The 18,036-nt window shown below is 35.9% G+C and overlaps 1 protein-coding gene across 1 annotated transcript in view; it reads left to right on the forward strand.

Moving 5' to 3' along the window:
- The window catches only part of LOC120202499 (serine/threonine-protein kinase EDR1-like), a 30,373-nt gene that overhangs the window by 2,227 nt on the left and 10,110 nt on the right, over positions 1 to 18,036 (forward strand). Inside the window, exons 3-16 of the mRNA XM_039202910.1 lie at positions 2,773 to 2,976; positions 3,991 to 4,179; positions 4,379 to 4,638; positions 11,484 to 11,564; positions 12,260 to 12,355; positions 12,446 to 12,544; positions 13,651 to 13,771; positions 14,363 to 14,663; positions 14,813 to 14,936; positions 15,044 to 15,063; positions 15,370 to 15,526; positions 15,630 to 15,918; positions 15,988 to 16,060; positions 16,536 to 16,626. Coding sequence (XP_039058841.1) covers positions 2,773 to 2,976; positions 3,991 to 4,179; positions 4,379 to 4,638; positions 11,484 to 11,564; positions 12,260 to 12,355; positions 12,446 to 12,544; positions 13,651 to 13,771; positions 14,363 to 14,663; positions 14,813 to 14,936; positions 15,044 to 15,063; positions 15,370 to 15,526; positions 15,630 to 15,918; positions 15,988 to 16,060; positions 16,536 to 16,618 — 2,097 coding nt within the window. The 3' untranslated portion in view covers positions 16,619 to 16,626. The remainder of the gene's footprint in view (positions 1 to 2,772; positions 2,977 to 3,990; positions 4,180 to 4,378; positions 4,639 to 11,483; positions 11,565 to 12,259; positions 12,356 to 12,445; positions 12,545 to 13,650; positions 13,772 to 14,362; positions 14,664 to 14,812; positions 14,937 to 15,043; positions 15,064 to 15,369; positions 15,527 to 15,629; positions 15,919 to 15,987; positions 16,061 to 16,535; positions 16,627 to 18,036) is intronic.

Genomic DNA, 18,036 nt, shown 5'->3' on the forward strand with positions numbered 1-18,036 from the left:
TAAAAAAATGTTTTTATCTACAAATAAGTTGGCGATTTTGTCACATTTCAATTTTCTAGTTTTTTTCAACATTCTCAGTAACGTTTATTTTCAAGCTTTATTTTCATAATATAAAGATATTATTACTATTAAATTGGGATCTAAATAAGCTATTAATATACTATTTTTTAATTTGATTACTCTAGTTGCTTCCGGATCTACAACTGTTGGATTCATCTATTTATATTGATTTTTAATTGAGCGACTTGATACTGACGGGCTTATTTAGGATATCTATTGTTGGACTCAACGAATTTCGTCAAGCATATTATGATGAGACATTGATATAGTCAGACATTAACTGAGTTTAATGATTATCTTGTTCTAGTTTGTTGGTCTGTTTTCCTGTTTAAGTGATAGAGGAGTGCGTTATGGTTTTTGTATTTTCTAGGAGTTTATTTTGAAGTCTTATGTAATCGGTTTTTTATTAATGAATTGAGGTACTCTTTTCCTCCTACTGTTACTACGTTCTTGCCTCACGGTAAAGGACTACTAAGTGGGAGGTTTTTAACGAGACCTCCCATTCCTATAAAAAAAGAGAGTAGGAATATGCTGTGTTAAAATGACAGAGCAATTATATAAATATTTTGAATGAAAGGAGATGTAATAGAGAGGTTGAATCGAGTAAGGTTTTGACTTTCAAAGAAAGTACTTAAAATTCATTCATTAATGTATAAGGCTTTTGTTTCAAGTTTCCCCACTTCCTTTTGTGGGTGTTTTTTATGTTGTGAGGTGCACTTTAGGTAAGGGGGAATGATGTGAAATTTGCTGCAAAGTTAGTGAAGAGTCATCAATATTCGATAATTAATCCTTAAATAATTTCAGATAAGGAAAAAGAGTGTAACAGCACTTTCAAAATTATTATGATAGCTTTGATCTCTAGTGTTTTTCATCTATAAGGAATTAAATTTTATTTATGGGGAAGAGATATCATAGGAAGTTGTTCATAGGATGGACCTGATTGGATTACCATTTTATTTTCTAGAGCAAAATAAGATTGTTTTGTCTGTTATGATTCCATTATCAACTGAGTCTCCATAGGGCTGTAAATGAGACGAAACAGATCGCGAGTTACTCGAAATCGATTCGGTCAAGGCTCGATAAATACTCGGATCGAATGGACTCGAGCTCGACTCGAATTCTTAACGAGCCGAAACGAGCTACTTGATACTCGACTCGAAAAGCTAGCTCGTGAGCAGCTCGAAAATATAATATATTAAGATTTTATTTTTTAAAAATAAATTATTAATAATATTAATATTTATGTGTTGATTTTTTTTTTAAAAATACAATAAGGCTTTCATGTATTTAAGGTTCGAGTTCGAGTTTGAGGATTCAATATTGTTAAGTTTAAGATTTTTTTTTTTCATTTCAAGCCTTTCGAGCTGCTCACGAGTTTTAGTTCAGTATTTCGAGTTTGAGTCGAGCTTAAAAGTTTTAAGCTCGCGAGTTTTTGAGTCGAGTCGAGTCGAGCTCCATTTCAGAGTTTTTGAGTCGAGCTCAGCAATACTTGAGCTCGACTCGGCTCGTTTACACCCCTAGTCTCCATCATACTAATAAAAAAAATCAAACATGAGACATCATACACTTTAAGATGTATTGAAGAAAAAGATATTTCTTAGGTTCTGGTATGCCCAGCATTGAATATTCTTGAATATGGAGTTACAGTGAGGCTGTAAGCATTTGAAGAGCATATGTAAGAATCAAAATCTTGTTTTTTTTTTTCTGAATTGTGATGATAATAGATTTCAGTTTTTTTAAAGGAATGAAAGAGTGCATTTACATCATCAGAATAGATTTATACCATATACAATGACTCTTCTTTCAACCAATTGAATGGTTAATATAATTTTTTTAAGGTAATGGTTAATATGATTTTAAGCACATTCAAATGTATAGATCTATAACTCTTCATATGGTTATGTAGCTTCCCACTGAATGTTTTCTCTAACTACATATATCAGTATGACAATCAGAGACCTTAATGATATTTGATCAAACTCAAAATTGTTTGTTAAGTACTACTATCTGGTCTACCATCTATGTGATTTCTGTTATGATTGGTGGCATTGTTCTGTTTGGTGATTGTTTGCTACTTAAAGAAAAATCTGGTCACTTGTGCATGGAAGTATGCTTTAGGATTTGATCTCTGGACTCTGCTTCTATGTTGAGAAATGTGTTGGGATTTCAAAGAAGAAAATTATTTCTTATTTCCTTTGGAGATCCATGAAAGGAACGTGGGGACTAATTAAAGTAATGAGCCTTGCAATTGGAGATTTGATTTTTATTAACTTGCAACTGTACTTCTCTGCTGAGAGAAAAGTAATGACATATATTAATTGCAGTTGAAAGAGTTGGTGGTGCTAACTTGTAATGACCGTCTGTAATTAAAGTTTAATAATGGTTTACTGGTAAAGTCTTGTTATTGAAGGGAAAAGAGAAACTATCTCCTTGTCCTTTATTGTTCCATTATCAAATATTTTCTTTACACCATCAGTTCAGGAAGTGCTTTTTATCCCTAGCAAAGTGATCTGGCTAGCAGTCTCTAGATACCTTGAAATGTACAATCATAATGTAATTTTTTGCATGTTTAATCCTGTTATTTGGATCATATACAGTTCATATATGTGCTTGTGAACCGATAATAGCACATGCATGATTTCTGTTCGTCGATGTTCATTTAGTGTAGTTTCATATGATTCTTCTTTAAAGTTCAAGTGTAACTACTCACAGGATAAAAGGCTTAAGGAGCATTTTGACACTATTCCTACACTGGAAGAGCTTCAGGCATTAGGTGGAGAAGGTTATAGAGCTGATATTATTCTTGTGGACTTTGAGAAAGATAAAAAGCTATCTATGCTGAAGCAGTTAATTCTGGCACTGGTTAAAGGATTGAATTCGAACCCAGCTGCAATGATTAAAAAGATTGCTGAACTGGTGAGAAGATCTTACTACTTTTTTTCTTTAGTCCATCTTCCTCCGTCCTTGTTGTCCAGTGTTCTCATTGACTGTATTTCTGATTGTTTTGTTACCTTGTCAATAGCAGTGTATGGCTAGATGCATTTATTTAATGTAGTGTTGTTACTAGATGTGCTTTCTTTTCTTTTTTTTCGGAATCTTATTTATGCAAACACACTAGTCAGTCTTTCATGAATGGGCTTTATATTGAGGGCTTTTTAGATGCATGCTATTTTCCATATTATGTGAAAAAAATTCCTAATGTATCACTTTTAACATGTTTCAGCTCCTTCTAGTTATATTGGTAAACAAAATGAAGTGCTTACTTCCAATGCAATGCAGGCAGTTTGCTACCGATATTTGCTAAATGTTAAGCTGTATATATTATAAGGGAATGTTTTAGACAAGACGTTAACTAACAAAATGCCTGGTGTTTATGTTTGTGCTTGGCCGAGGAAGGGCCATTGCATATTTGGAGTAAAATTTGTAAATTTAAAATCAAGTTATTCAATAGGTTGATGAAGTAACTTTGTAAGTCTGCATATTGTTTAATTTTAGTTCTATGCACAAAGCATGAGATATAAATAGGATAAAACCTCTAGAAAATGCTGATAGTTTAGCCCCTGAACAATTGGACAAACCAATTATGTCTTGTTCTTTGTCAATTCGTCTTTTTTTACTCAGTCTATATGTTACTCAAACTCGGAGGCATCCATATGCTACTCAAACTTGGAGGTGAATACTGGGTATTTGCATGTATACGGTACTACAGATATGCTTACTTTTTTTGCTGAGTTTTTCCATATAGTTGGAGAATCATACACATGCCCATATCCGAATATGGATATTGAACATGTGTATGCTGGGAAAAATGAAGAGTTAGAGCACCATAGTGTATTCCTATTGGAATTCCTTTGTAATTATTTAATCTTTTTAGTTCTTTGGTTGTTTATAATGGTTTGTTTTCTTTTGTACCTCCTGCTATTTGCCTAGGTTTCTGATTTTTATAAACGTACAACTACTGAAAGTCCAGCAAAAGCTGCTCTTGACGAAACTTCCCACATGTTTGAAAATCAAAGTGTCCAGCTATTGGGGCAAATAAAGCATGGTTTATGTCGTCCACGAGCCATTTTGTTTAAAATTTTAGCAGATACTGTACAGCTTGAAAGTAAGCTCATCATGGTAAGCTCCTCTTCCCTCCCTCTTCAATTGTTAGGTTAGATTAAAAGATTTATTTCTTCCTTCATATAAATCATATATCAGTTTCATGTTTCAGACGTGAAATTAATTTGAATAAAATAGAAGATTTTCTAAGGCATTTTCTTTTGTCAATTGACAAATCTTTGACTGAGGTTGTGCCAATTTCCTATCATTCTTTCAGGGTTTGCCAAATGCTGGGACTTTTGAGTGTCCAGATTCATATAAACATATGTCTGTGATAGTGATGTTAAATTCTGTGGAGCTATTGGTTGATCTTATGCGGTTTCCGGGTCAGTTGATACCACGATCAACAAAGGCTATTTTTATGACCCATTTTTCAGCTGTAGGGGAGAGTGATTCTACTGAAAATGAATCGTGTGATTCACCATTGGAGCCAAATAGCCCTCTCTATGGACTTTCTGAGAAAGTTGAGCATGACAGGTCAGTAGATGGCATTTGACACATTCCAATATCCTTTCGAGCTTCTTTGACTTAATGTACTTGGTCAGAAGTGTTTGTGAGATATTTAGAAAGATGAAAGTTTTTGATAAGTAGAATGTTATTATTCTAGTTTGGGTTGTTGCAGTGCTGAAAATTGAGAACTTTGTGCTCCATTCAAACTTTTTTTTTGATAGGAAAAGTAGGTCTCATAAAAACCTCCTTCTTAGTAGTCCTTACCATGAGGTCAGAACCTACTAGAGGAAGGAGGAATAGAGAACCTTAATATATTGATAATGTAAAAATTACATAAAACTAAAACCACTCCTTTAAGATACATAAAACTTAAGCACACTCTTATAACGCCTTGATGAAAAACCTCCGAACCCAGTACTAAAAAAGTGACCCACTACCCAATCCCCTCCTTTGCAAGCAAATCTACCTCGCAATTACAGCTTCTCGGAATCCACCTCACAATGACCTCATACTCAGAAACCGCATCCGCAATATCCTTGACAAAATTTAAAAGAAAAGGTGGAACTGACTCCTGATATTTCAACCACTCCACAGCTAACTTGCAATCAGATTCAATAATAAGCCTTCCCTTCAATACCCATTCTGATGACACAAAGATGTCTATTCCTCTTTTGATAGCTTTTAACTCTGCTAAAATGATAAGAGTAGGCCCTATTTTTTTCTGAAAACGACATCAATTTAATCCGATTCCAATCTCTAAGAATGCCCCCAATTCCTGCTAACAACCCAACCCTACTAACTGCTCCATCCACGTTAAACTTAAAAAAATCGACTAGAGGAGGACTCCAGTAAACCACAGGCCTGTTCGAATCAAGAGAAGCTGAAATATTATCAGCCAATGAACGATCACCAATTAGAGAGTCCACTTGAATAGAGGATAAAGGATACTTAGCTAGGAACCATTTCGCAAGCCTTAACCTGACTGTGAAAAACAATGAGGATGTGTCCAGCTTGCCTCTTTCAAAAACAATTTCGTTTCTTATCTTCCAAATCGACCATAAAACAGCCCCCGGAATAAACTTCCACATATTAGAAAATGGCCTAAGAACAGACCATGAAATTAGAATTGAAGAAGGATCAGTAGGTAAGTCTAACTTGATACCCCAGTAGGCTATGATTCTGTTCCATAGTACCCAGGAAAACTGGCAGGAAATAAACAGATGTTGAACTGATTCCTCTGCTTGATTGCAAAAGGGGCATTGAGAGTCCTCCCCTAAGGGAACCCCCCTTTTCTTCAATTCCCCTCTAACCGCTACTTTATTAAGTGATACTTGCCAAAGGAAAACCTCTACTCTAGGAGGAACCAGACCTTGCCAAACACATTTGTTCCACCTAAAGTTATCCTCATCCACTGAGTAGAAAGATTTCGTGCAAGCTTTAACGGAATACAAACCCTCACCCGCACCAACCCAAAGCATACAATCCTCCAAAGATTCATTTAATTTGATAACATTGAGCTTGTCCAATAGATCAACCAGCTGAGCCACTTCCCAATCGCATAGATTCCTCCTCGTCTTAATATTCCACTCCCAACCATTCAAATCAAAACTACCAAATTCAGCAACCTTACCCCCTTGATTTGTTGACAGAGCAAAAATCCTAGGGAAAAGAACTTTCAATGGAAAATCCCCCAACCATGTATCATTCCAAAAGAAAATCGAATTGCCATTCCCAACTTGTAACCTCGCATGAGATCTAATGCATCCTCCAAAGAAATCATCCTTCATGTAGCTATTCACAATACCTCTCCAAATCCAAGAGTCCTTGTGGGAGGAGACTTTATTTATTTTTTTGATAGGAATTGAAAGCCTCGTTAAAAACCTCCTTCATGATTGAAGGAGCTTATAGAGAAGCTCCTTAATCAGCAGAAGGAGGAAAAGAGTGCCTTAGGATTTTATTAACCATAGAAAGAACACGATACAACCAGGAAGCCACCCCCAATATAAACAAAACACCAAAAGCAGCCACAAACAATCCTACCAGAACCAGCCTAATCCAACAAACCAACAACAACAGCCTAAAAAACACCTAAACGTGGGCCGATAGACTCCCAATCAAACAAAACAACCATACTAAAAGCCAAGGGTGACAGCTAACTAAAACCATATAAGCCAACTTCTAACTCAAAAGCCACGGAGCTATCACATGATAAGAATACAAAAAAAACACGCACATAGCCGCCTTTCCACCACGTCAACTCGTCTGGTCGGCTAAGACCATCCGAACTTCCAGCTCCAAACAAAAAGCATGGTGCAGATCACCTGAAACTTCTACTCCTTCCCCCGCCAAAGTCTTCCGACAACAGATACACTACTGAGCCATTAGACTCACAACCCAAATTTTTTCCAAAAGGCAAGGAATTGATCGAATCCTTCTGTAGAGACTGCCCCAATGCTGGAAAATCAGATTCATATATGAATCTGTCATCAATAACAGCCACCTCTTCCTCCCAATGCACCTTACTTTGATGGTTCTTGCTTCGGTAACCCCTATACTTTCTTTTGGGAGCTGTAAAATTCCCTTGAAAAAATTGTTTAGATCTATATTTGTTGCCAGAACCCACCTTAGGTCTCATGTACTGCCTTGCGTTACCCTTTGGATTTATGAATGCGCAGTTGTAAGAAAAGCCCTCGTGTATCCCATCCTTCACCTCCCTTGACTCAACCCGACCATCTAACATGGGGAAATCATTAAAATAATCCTTTGAGCCAACAAAAGCACATGCAGGCTCACTACTTTTCCTAAAGGCAACTTCTTTCTCCCTCTCCACGTGAACCAACAGATCCACTTTATCCTTTAGGCTCACATTTTCCAATTCTCTTGACACTAAGAGACCATCCAGGATGGGAGAATTAATTAAAAAATCCTTACTCCCCTCATAACCACGTGCAGGCAAGCAAGTGTCCTTAGAGACTTTATTGACATTCATAGAAAGACAACTAACACTATGTTTAGAACATAAGAACTTTTTCCACAAAGATTCTTTTTCGTTGGCAAACTTCCACACCCACTTTCCCAATAGTGCTCTATTAATAAGCTTCAAATCAACAACTCCTAGACCACCTCCACACTTCGGTTTACAAATCTTAATCCAACTCACCCAATGCATTTTCTTCTTTTCTTCTCCTCCACCCCATAAAAAATTCGCCATCAAAGAGTTTAATTTTTGACAGATTTTAGCTGGAATCTTGAAAATAGAGAGATAAAAGATAGGTAAAGAGGATAAAACCGACTTAATAAGCACCAATCTACCGGCCATAGACAAAGAAGAAGCTTTCCATCCCGCCAATTTCTTATCAAAGTTAGCTAGGACTGGCTCCCACAGTTTCTCACAGTTTCTTTTAGCCCCTAACGGAAGGCCTAAATAAACTGTCGAAAAGGAACCAATAGAGCAGCCAATGTCCATAGCCCAATTTCTCAGTGTGTCCTCCACATTAATACCATACAATTTACTCTTAACTAAATTAAAATGAAGCCCCGTCATAAAACTAAAAATCATCAACACTCGTCTAACGTTTTTAATTTGAGTGATGGAGGCTCGACAAAAAATAATTAAGTCATCCGCAAACTGAAGATGGGTCAAATTGAAATTGTTTTGCACATTTCCAAAAGAAAACCCTTGAAATAATCCTAATTCCACAGCTTTATTTAACATCATATGAAGGAGTTCACCAACCACATTAAACAAAAGAGGAGAAAGACTACATCCTTGTCGCAAACCTTTAGCAATATGAAACTCTTTTGTAGGAGACCCATTCAGTAGAATAGATATAGAAGCTGTAGAAATACACTGATTTATCCAAGAACACCACCTTTCTCCGAAGCCCATCTCCTTCATAAGCCTTAACAGAATCTGCCAATCCACGGTGTCATAAGCTCTGCTAAAATCCACTTTGAAAACGACCCCCTGCAGCCCTTGTTTCCTCCAATAATCGATGCCTTCATTTGCTAAACAGGCACAATCCAACAATTGCCTCCCCGGAATAAATGCGAACTGTGTAGGGCTAACAATATCTTTAACACAAGAAGAAAGTCTTTTCGAAAGAACCTTAGAGAGAATCTTATACAAGCTGCCCACTAGACTAATAGGTCTATAATCTTCAATACTCTCAGGATTACCTTTCTTTGGAATCAAGGTAATAAAAGCATGATTCACCCCATGAACCCACTGCTTTCCATTGTAAAAATCTGAAAAAAACTCCATAATCTTCACCTTTAACAAATTCCAATACTTCTTGTAAAAACCCATTGTGAAACCATCCGGCCCTGGAGCTTTTGCACTATCTGAAGATGAAATTGCTTGCCACACTTCTTGCTCTGTAAACACCTCTTCTAGAGAATCACTTTGAACTTGAGACAACTGTTTAAAATCAAAATTCAAGCCCTCAACTTCCAGTGTAGTTTTTTCATTATATGCATTCTTGAAAAACTTAAACACACTGTTTTTTATCTTTTCTGGATCCGAAATAACTTTGCCTTTAAAATTGATAGAATGAATAGTGTTGAATCTATTCCTTTTCAATGCACTAAGATGAAAAAACCTTGTATTCCTGTCGCCATCTTTAATCCATCTGTTTCTAGATTTTTGAAACCAAATTCTCTCCTCGATCCTTAACAGTCTCCATAATTCCTTTTTAGACTCGATCAATTGTGCCCAATCCCCTGCAGACTGCTTTCCACCTTGACACTTTAAATCCAGACTGTTAATTTTAATTTCCAGCAACGAAATTGACTCTGACAGCCCTAAATGTCCACTTCCAGACCAGTTTCTGATTTCATTTTTTGCACCCTGCAGGATTCTGAAAATTCCACCACTATTGTTCTTCTTCTCTTCTACTTCCAGTGAGTCTGCAACTAAATCATCAAAACCTTGTTCTTCTAAAAGAAAATTAAAGAACCTAAAAGGTTTTGGACCCCAATTTGTAGATTTATCCTCCAGCAAGACTGGATTATGGTCTGAAATAGATTTCGGTAAAATTGACTGCACAATGTTAGGGAAAATCTTAAGGAATCTTGCGCAAATAAGGAACCTGTCCAATCTCACCCATGTTGAAGATTCTCTATTACTGCACCAAGTGAAAGAACCTCCTGACATAGGCAAGTTAATGAGATTGGCATTTTGCACGAATGACCTGAAAATATCAATAGTATGCCAATTTTGTGATTTGCCTATCTTTTCTTCTGAATCAAGATACGCGTTGAAGTCTCCCCCTAAACACACTGGTAAATTTAGAGCTCTAACATACTTCAGCAACTCCCCATAAAAAACCTCCTTCTCAGCTTCGACTGTAGGCCCATAAACATTAATAGCTACAAACTCCATAGAACCATGCTTAGATTTTCCTACTAACGCCAGAAACCTACTATGCACAAACTGATCAATGACTTGAACCACGTTCTCATTCCACAATGTAATCAAGCCCCCCGATGACCCCTGTGCTGGAGAAACCAACACCCCCTTTAACAAGTTACCTCCAATCCTTCTAAAAATCGCCCCATGGCATCTTTCCAACTTAGATTCTTGAATGAAAAGAAAAACTGGTTTCGTCTTCTTGACTAACCTTGCTGCAGCTACACACTTCTCCCTCCTCCCAAGACCCCTAATGTTCCACGAAATAATACTAAAATTATTCATAAAAAAGAATTACTCCCCCTACACTCAGCTAAAACTGAGCAGCCTTCATCCACCCCTAACTGCATCTGTCTCTTGACCAAGACATAATAATTTATCAATAAAAGCCTCCTTCCCTTCCTTAAATGAAATACCTAACATCTCACATACTTCCCAAGTATCCACTGCTTCCTTCAGTAATTCCACAAAAGAGGAAGAAGAAGCAGTCGAAATATTAACCAAGTCAATAGCTTCAGAAATTAAGGCTCTCCTCTTCCTTCTCTTCCTTCTCTTTTCATTTCCTTTCCCTGAAGCATTCACAGAAATTGCTTCCACCCTTTCAACAACATCATTACAAATGGTAGGGATCGTAGATGTATTCTGAAAATCGGCAGAACCATTGAAGTCCTTATCTTGTCCCTCTCCAATACTATTCGTAGGAAACTGCTTTATACTTCTAGGAACAGAATTGTTCTGCTTAAGCTTCGGAGAAGCCATGGGACATAAGACATCATCTTCAATAGCTGGACACAACTGGTGCTTCATTGCGAATTTGATGCTACAAACTTCCACGTCTACAGATGGGAAATTAAATTAATGGTTATTTGACATTTCTAGAGCTATATGAAACACACATTTTTGTCAAGTGAGTCTACAATTGTCAGACACGTGTCCAACAGAGATTAGACTCCAACAGGATAGAATATTATGAGACGTGTCAGGCCACATCAATATAATAATAATTCAATATAAAGTTGGAAATGGAGGAAAGATGAGCTGGACACAATTGAACTCTTTCGTACGGGCTAGGCATTCCCGGATATGTGATCTTTTTCTTTTTCCATTTCCCCATATTTGGAACTACAATGTGCAAATTAGTTCTAATGAGTTTTTTAAGTTTCAAGTTTTTAAATTCAAAATAAAATTAAAAACATTTTTTTTGGAAAAGCTATTTGCATGTTGATGTTTAATTGAAAATATCAAATTACTGTTTTTGGATATAAATATATACTTAATCTTTTATCATGCCATGCCCATGTCTTCTTTTTAAGAACTTGAAGTGTTGTTGTTTACGTGCCATGTCCATTTTGTGTCTGTGCTTCCTAGCTCACAAGATAAAGACCTGCTTGATTGAAAATTATGTATGCCACAGCATATCTGGCATTATAAAGTTCTTATTTTATTTATTTTGTGTCTTTAGTCTGTCACATAGTGAACCAAATATTTTCTGGCGTCGTAGCCGAAGAAAGGTTATTGTTGAACAGCGGACTGCCAGTTCCAGGTTCTCCACATGCCCTTATTTGTATATCCTAAAAGTGAATGCTGAAATCCTATTATTATGACTTGATATTCTTGTTGCTCCCTAGACTTATTGCATGACTCGATATACTGGCAATGTAGAGGGGAAATTGGAGGTATCTAGCAGTATTTTGGGAGAAATGGATGGAATAGGGAGAGGAATAGAAGAATTAACGAAAAGGAAAAAAATCAATAGTAGAAAATTTCAACATTCATCATTGTAAACCTAATTGAAACCAAAGTAATTTGATATCCATTAGGTAGCCAGCTGACCCTATTACAATGCAAAATACCAGATTTACCCTGATACCTGAAAAGTAAGCAAAACTAACAACTATATGTAGACAAGGTAACCTTCTTTTTTGATTAATTTGAGGTAAGACTAGGTTACCCTGATACCATGTGACATTGAACGCTCACACCCCTAGCATTCCTGGTGCTCGAACCTGAGATCTCAAGGAATAACAACAATTCCTTTACCACCGAGGTCGCTTGGTTCGTGCGTAGACAAGGTAACCTAAATCTATTTAAAAAGGACAATTGAACTGAAAGTACATAACACAACTTGAGGCTAATGTCTTTCCTTTAAACATATTGTCCTGCATCATTTCTGCCGTAAGTTGTATGAGATTATTTGTTAAGTAAGTCTTGCTCTTTAAACTTTTATCGCCTTTGTAGTCCAGAGCATCCATCATTTAGAGCACGTGCAAGGTCCATGCTAAGTGGCGATAGGAATTCACATAGAGATTTTGGGGATGATATTGCTGCATCAAGGTCCCTTCTAATTGGATTCTTTTTCTGTAAATATGAACTACATTTTGCATTCATAAATTGTCAACAAATTTTATTATCTTTGAACTGTAGATCTAGTTACAGATCACATGGTGCGTCAACATCAGAAGCTCGTAGAATGAGAAGAAGAAGCATTAGCATGACTCCAGAGATCAGTGATGATATCGTAAGGTTGATTATTTTTCTTGTTATTGTTTAGGACATCGTCCGATGCTTGACTATTGTAGCTTTCTTTCTCCTACTATTTTAGTATTTTTTTTAGCATTTCTGGTTTTTTCCCCTTATATTTTCAAGGCGCCTTCCCAGTTTTTCATTTTAGTTTATCTCAATCATGTTAGGACCTTAATTTTAGGGAAAAAATATTTTTAATTACAATGTACTAAAAGTGAAATCACCATATAGAAGTTTCTTTAGAGAACCGTAATTGCTTCTTGGTGATGATTACGGGTGAAGCCATTAATATCAATAGCATCCTTAAATGGGCTAGTATATTAAATTTTTTTTTTTGAATAGTCAGGGGTGATTACAAGATAGTAGCTGCTTGAACGTAGGACTTCTAGGGAGAATAACATTCCCTTTTACCACGGAAGCCACTTGATGGGTTCAGTATATTGAAAATTCTAAATGAACTTTATTTGAAGTGCATAAATTGATGTTCTCAAGATATTTTCTTTGAATATTTAGATGTGCATCTCTTAGGATGTTTTTCTAATATGTACCATAAAGTTTCGAGGTCCTATTATTTTGTGGGCTGGGTACGACATATAAGTCTTCTGTTAGTGGGGAAGGAGCACAATTTCCCTTAACTCTGGGCTGTACATTTACAATTGCGGGAGATGGTTCAATGATAAATCTTAAAATTTAAGAATCCTCCCTTGTCCCTTCTTTCTTTTTTCTCCAATAAGTGGAAGTAAAAAGAAGAAGAAAGTATCCATTTGTTCAAATAATCTGCCTAATTATGGCCTCAGTCACTATACTCTTTGGACTTCTAAAATTTAGTCTATCTACTTGATCAATTTACAATTTGAAGTCCAATTGATGACACTGTTAATAGACTTCTGTTACACTTGAATGTGTTATCAATTGGATAAGTTATTAATTTAGTTCAAGGTGTTAAGGTAAAGAGAAAAAAATAAGAAAATTTGCTTATCCATTTTGTTGAAAAGAGAGTATTAAAATTTCCATTTTTAAATTTCTGGATCCGCCATTGAGTGTGGCACACATTCTGTTACGTAGTGAGTAGTGATTTATCTTGGATGATGCCTGAATTGTTTCAGGGCTGTAAGAGCTATGAATGAAACGTTGAAACAAAATCGTCTGTTGCAAGAGCGCAGGGAGGATAGTCCTTTGTCCCATTCTTCAGCTGATACGAATGAGTGTCCAGATCTTCATAAGAATGTATGTTTCTTTTACAAAAATTTATTATCAAGTACATATTGAGAGAACAGTGTAAAACTAAAGTAGTTTTTACTCATTTCCCTATCTTTTTATATGATACATGTTTTATTAAGATTGATCTTACATGTCAAGTTTTGAGTTAATGAAATATCTGTGTTCAATGTAAAAGATCTCAACCCGTCAAGTACATATTGAGAGAACAGTGTAAAACTAAAGTAGTTTTTACTCATTTCCGTATCTTTTTATATGATACATGTTTTATTAAGATTGATCTTACATGTCAAGTTTTGAGTTAATAAAGTATATGTGTTTAATGTAAAAGGTTTCAACGGTTAAGTACGTATTTAAAACATAGTTTTCTGAACTGATATCATGGAGTTATTTGATTGAATCAAATATTTACATGTATGACAATTATGGCTAAATCTAGTGGTCGATATGTGAAAATATTAGTCATATCAAAAGTTATGGAGGCGTGTAAAACTAATACAGTTTTATACAGTTCTATAAAACTGCAACATGATTTCCTTTTGAGTGGACGTGGTTGCCTGATACAATTATTAGTTCATTTAAGCCTTCTTATCCTTTTAGGTATCAAATTTCCATCTTGATGACCACAATAAAATAGCTGGCGGAAGCTCTTCATTGCACAACCTTTCCAGGGAAGAAATAGATTCTCAAAAAGCAATATCGTTGTCATTGTCGCCACATGGCTATAGGACTCGGAATTCAGAGAGAATTGGAGTTTCTGGTTATGTAGCAAATGATGAAATGGTTGCAACATGGAATAAAATTCTTGGATCTCCAACGTTCAACAATAACCCGTTATTACCTTATCCTGACTGGAATATCGATTTCTCCGAATTAACTGTTGGAACTCGTGTTGGGATTGGTAACCACTGTTCTAAACTTTCTACAGTATATATGTTGTGAAACTTATCTGGGCCTGCTTCATTTAGCATTGATATTCTGTGCTTAATTATTCATATAAATGCCATCACTCTAGAAAACACCCAGTGAGCAGGTTGTGCTTTTGTCCAGGGGCTTTTGGAGAAGTTTTCCGGGGTCTATGGAACGGAACAGATGTTGCAATCAAGGTGTTTCTGGAGCAAGATCTTACTGCAGAAAACATGGAAGATTTCTGCAATGAAATATCCATTCTTAGGTATCCTTTTGTCCATGTGTTCAAGGTTATTAATGTTCTCCTATCTAGATATCTTTCTAATAATCCTCGTTTCAACCTTCTGTGTTTCTACATGGTCGTAATTCCAGCCGTCTTCGTCATCCCAATGGTACATTTCTACCTTCTCTAAAATTTTACAATTTATGTTTGTCTGGTATTGCTCACCTTGTAATCCAACTGGAAATAAAACAAATGGAAAATGAAGACCTAAGTGAAATAACACTGGCCTTGCGCCTTCAGTAAATGAAGTAACCTAAGTGAAATAAACACTGGTCTTGTGCCTTTAGTAAATGAAATAAAACTGGCCTTGTGCCTTTATAATCTCATGTATACATGTTTCCTATAACTGCATAAGAAACATCAGCAAGTTTGATTTATTTCATCAATTAGTGAACTGAGTTATGCTTTTTTGCAGTTATCCTGTTTCTGGGTGCATGCACAAAGCCACCACAGTTGTCCATGATTACCGAGTACATGGAGATCGGATCATTGTACTTCTTAATCCATCTGAGTGGTCAGAAGAAGAGGTTGAGCTGGCGGAGGAGACTGAAAATGTTGCGCGATATTTGCAGGTTTGTTAGGCCTGTGCATCAATTACAAAGTGCACATATCTTTCTCTGCCTTCAAAAGGAACATATATAGTGCACACCTTCTATATTTCCCTTGTTTATGTAGGGGGTTGATGTGTATACACCGGATGAACATAGTTCATCGCGATCTGAAAAGTGCAAATTGCCTTGTGAATAAACACTGGACCGTGAAGATATGCGATTTTGGACTGTCCCGAATAATGATCAGCCGTCCAATGAAAGATTCCGCCTCTGCAGGAACACCTGAATGGATGGCTCCTGAGCTAATACGCAATGAACCTTTCACTGAAAAATGTGATATTTTTGGCCTTGGGGTCATAATGTGGGAGCTTTGTACTTTATGTAGGCCTTGGGAAGGTGTACCACCAGAAAGGGTATGCAGTATGCTGTTTACTTGGTCATTCTCAGATCATTTGTTTATCTTTTTTTCTAAATTGGTTCAGGTGGGTTATGCTGTCGCAAATGAAGGGTCCCGGTTGGAGATTCCTGAAGGTCCCCTAGGCAGGCTAATTTCAGGTACACAATTAGAGTTTTCATACATTGTTTGGGGATGTCCGTTTAAGAATTTTTTTTATACTTAATGGGTCCCATTTGGGGGTAATTTAATGGTATAATGTCAAAAAAGACCACTAACCTTTGATTGAATAGTCACTTTAGCCTCGATTCATTTTTCGGAACATTTTGGCCCAAAACATTTGATTTTGAGACAAAAAAGTCGACAGAAATAGTTAGTTAACAAACGGTTAATGCTCCAAAATAAGGGCTCTTTTTACTTTAAAATGAATCGTTGAGGGCCAAAATACTTCGGAAAGAGGTACACGAGCCAAAATGACTATTTGGTCAAACATCATAGGTTTTTAATCCTAAAATGAAATGTTGGAAGTCAAGATGCTAAAAAGAAAAAAGAATATGGGGTCAAAATGGTTTTGATAAACATCAGAGTTTAATTTTGACGTAATGCATAATTTAATTTGATATTGGTGTGGTGCAGATTGCTGGGCAGAACCGGAAGAGCGGCCAAGTTGTGGCGAAATACTAACGCGGTTGCTGGATTGCGAGTACTCTCTCTGCTGATTCTGTTTGTATCAGGTAGAGGTGTTAACAAGTATTGTCGGCTTTTCGGGTTGTATAATTCCTTATATATTTTGTCTTGGAAAAATATGTTTTCCTTTTTCATTTTTATATAAGGGAGGAAAAAAATTCTTTTCCATAAATCTTTATCAGGGTTGGGATGTGGGTCATGACTAGGATTGTAAATGAGACGAGACAGATCGCGAGTATTCGTGATCGATTCGGTCGAAGTTCGATATACTATAATCCCCAAAATTGATGAAATGTTTTCTTCTGATCATCGGATTAACGGATCGAATTGTTTGAGATTGAATATTTTTGCACACCTCTAATGAGAAGAGTATGGATTCCATTCCGCATCATATCCATTTTCTGCAAATTTTCTCTACTAAAACTTTCATTCTTATTTCTTTTGAAAACACAAAAGCAAAGTGCTTTTATCAGTAACAAATAATAATATTTCCCGGCTACATAAATTTTACACATTTTATTTATAGTTAATATGGAAGCAATGCATATAAGTATCGGGTAAACTATACATATGATTATTTAACTAATATTTCTTTTTATTTTAACAGTCGATTATTTAATTTTGTCATCCGGATCACTTAATTATTCAAGTTCTCAATCAAATCATTGGCGGTTAATATTTAACGGAAGAGATTTAAAAATATTGGTGTAATTATATATTCAGTCCTTAATGTTTATACATTCTATTAATTTGATCATTAAATTGTATACATTTTCTATGAATTTTGATAGCTTCGTACCTTGTATATTTAACTTCTCAATGGCGGCATTAAGGTCACCAGTCCAACATCCTTGAAAGTGTTATTCCATGAACATAAGCTTATTTGGTTTTGTAGACAATGAAGCTCTAAGCATTGCATCTCCTTCAAAATATTCTCATCACGTGTTACTTCATCTCCATCGCTTGCAATTACTTCTCTCATTTTCTCACATTCTCTTATCACCAATGTAACAAGTTCGTTCCAAACTTTGGGCTTTTGAAGATGAAATCATAAGTGCTTTCTCTTTGCATTTCCAAACAAGGACGATCGTAAGATTTTATATAAAATCTTATAAACCTTAATAAAAAATCTTATAAAATTTTAAGGGGATACAAACTTATAAAATCTTAGGAGAGCGAAAACAAATTTTTAATAAAAAAAATACAAAGAGAATATAAAAAATATATAGGAATTTGAAATTTTCAAGGAATGATTGTCTTCACTTACTCCCCTAATCTATCTCTGATTCAAAACACTCAAAGTCGTAAGGTTTCAAAAAGACGTGGAAGACGATAATAACTTGGTCAAGCCTTCACATCTCCAGACTCTTTAAGGCATTCAAGACTTGCACACTTATGGTTTAGAGGTGAACCTTGCTTCCATAGATATTGCATGTTGTCGAAGAAATCC

This window comes from Hibiscus syriacus, unplaced genomic scaffold (genome assembly GCF_006381635.1).
Source record: "Hibiscus syriacus cultivar Baekdansim isolate YM2019G1 unplaced genomic scaffold, ASM638163v2 tig00008843_pilon, whole genome shotgun sequence".
In the NCBI taxonomy this organism is placed as follows: domain Eukaryota; kingdom Viridiplantae; phylum Streptophyta; class Magnoliopsida; order Malvales; family Malvaceae; genus Hibiscus; species Hibiscus syriacus.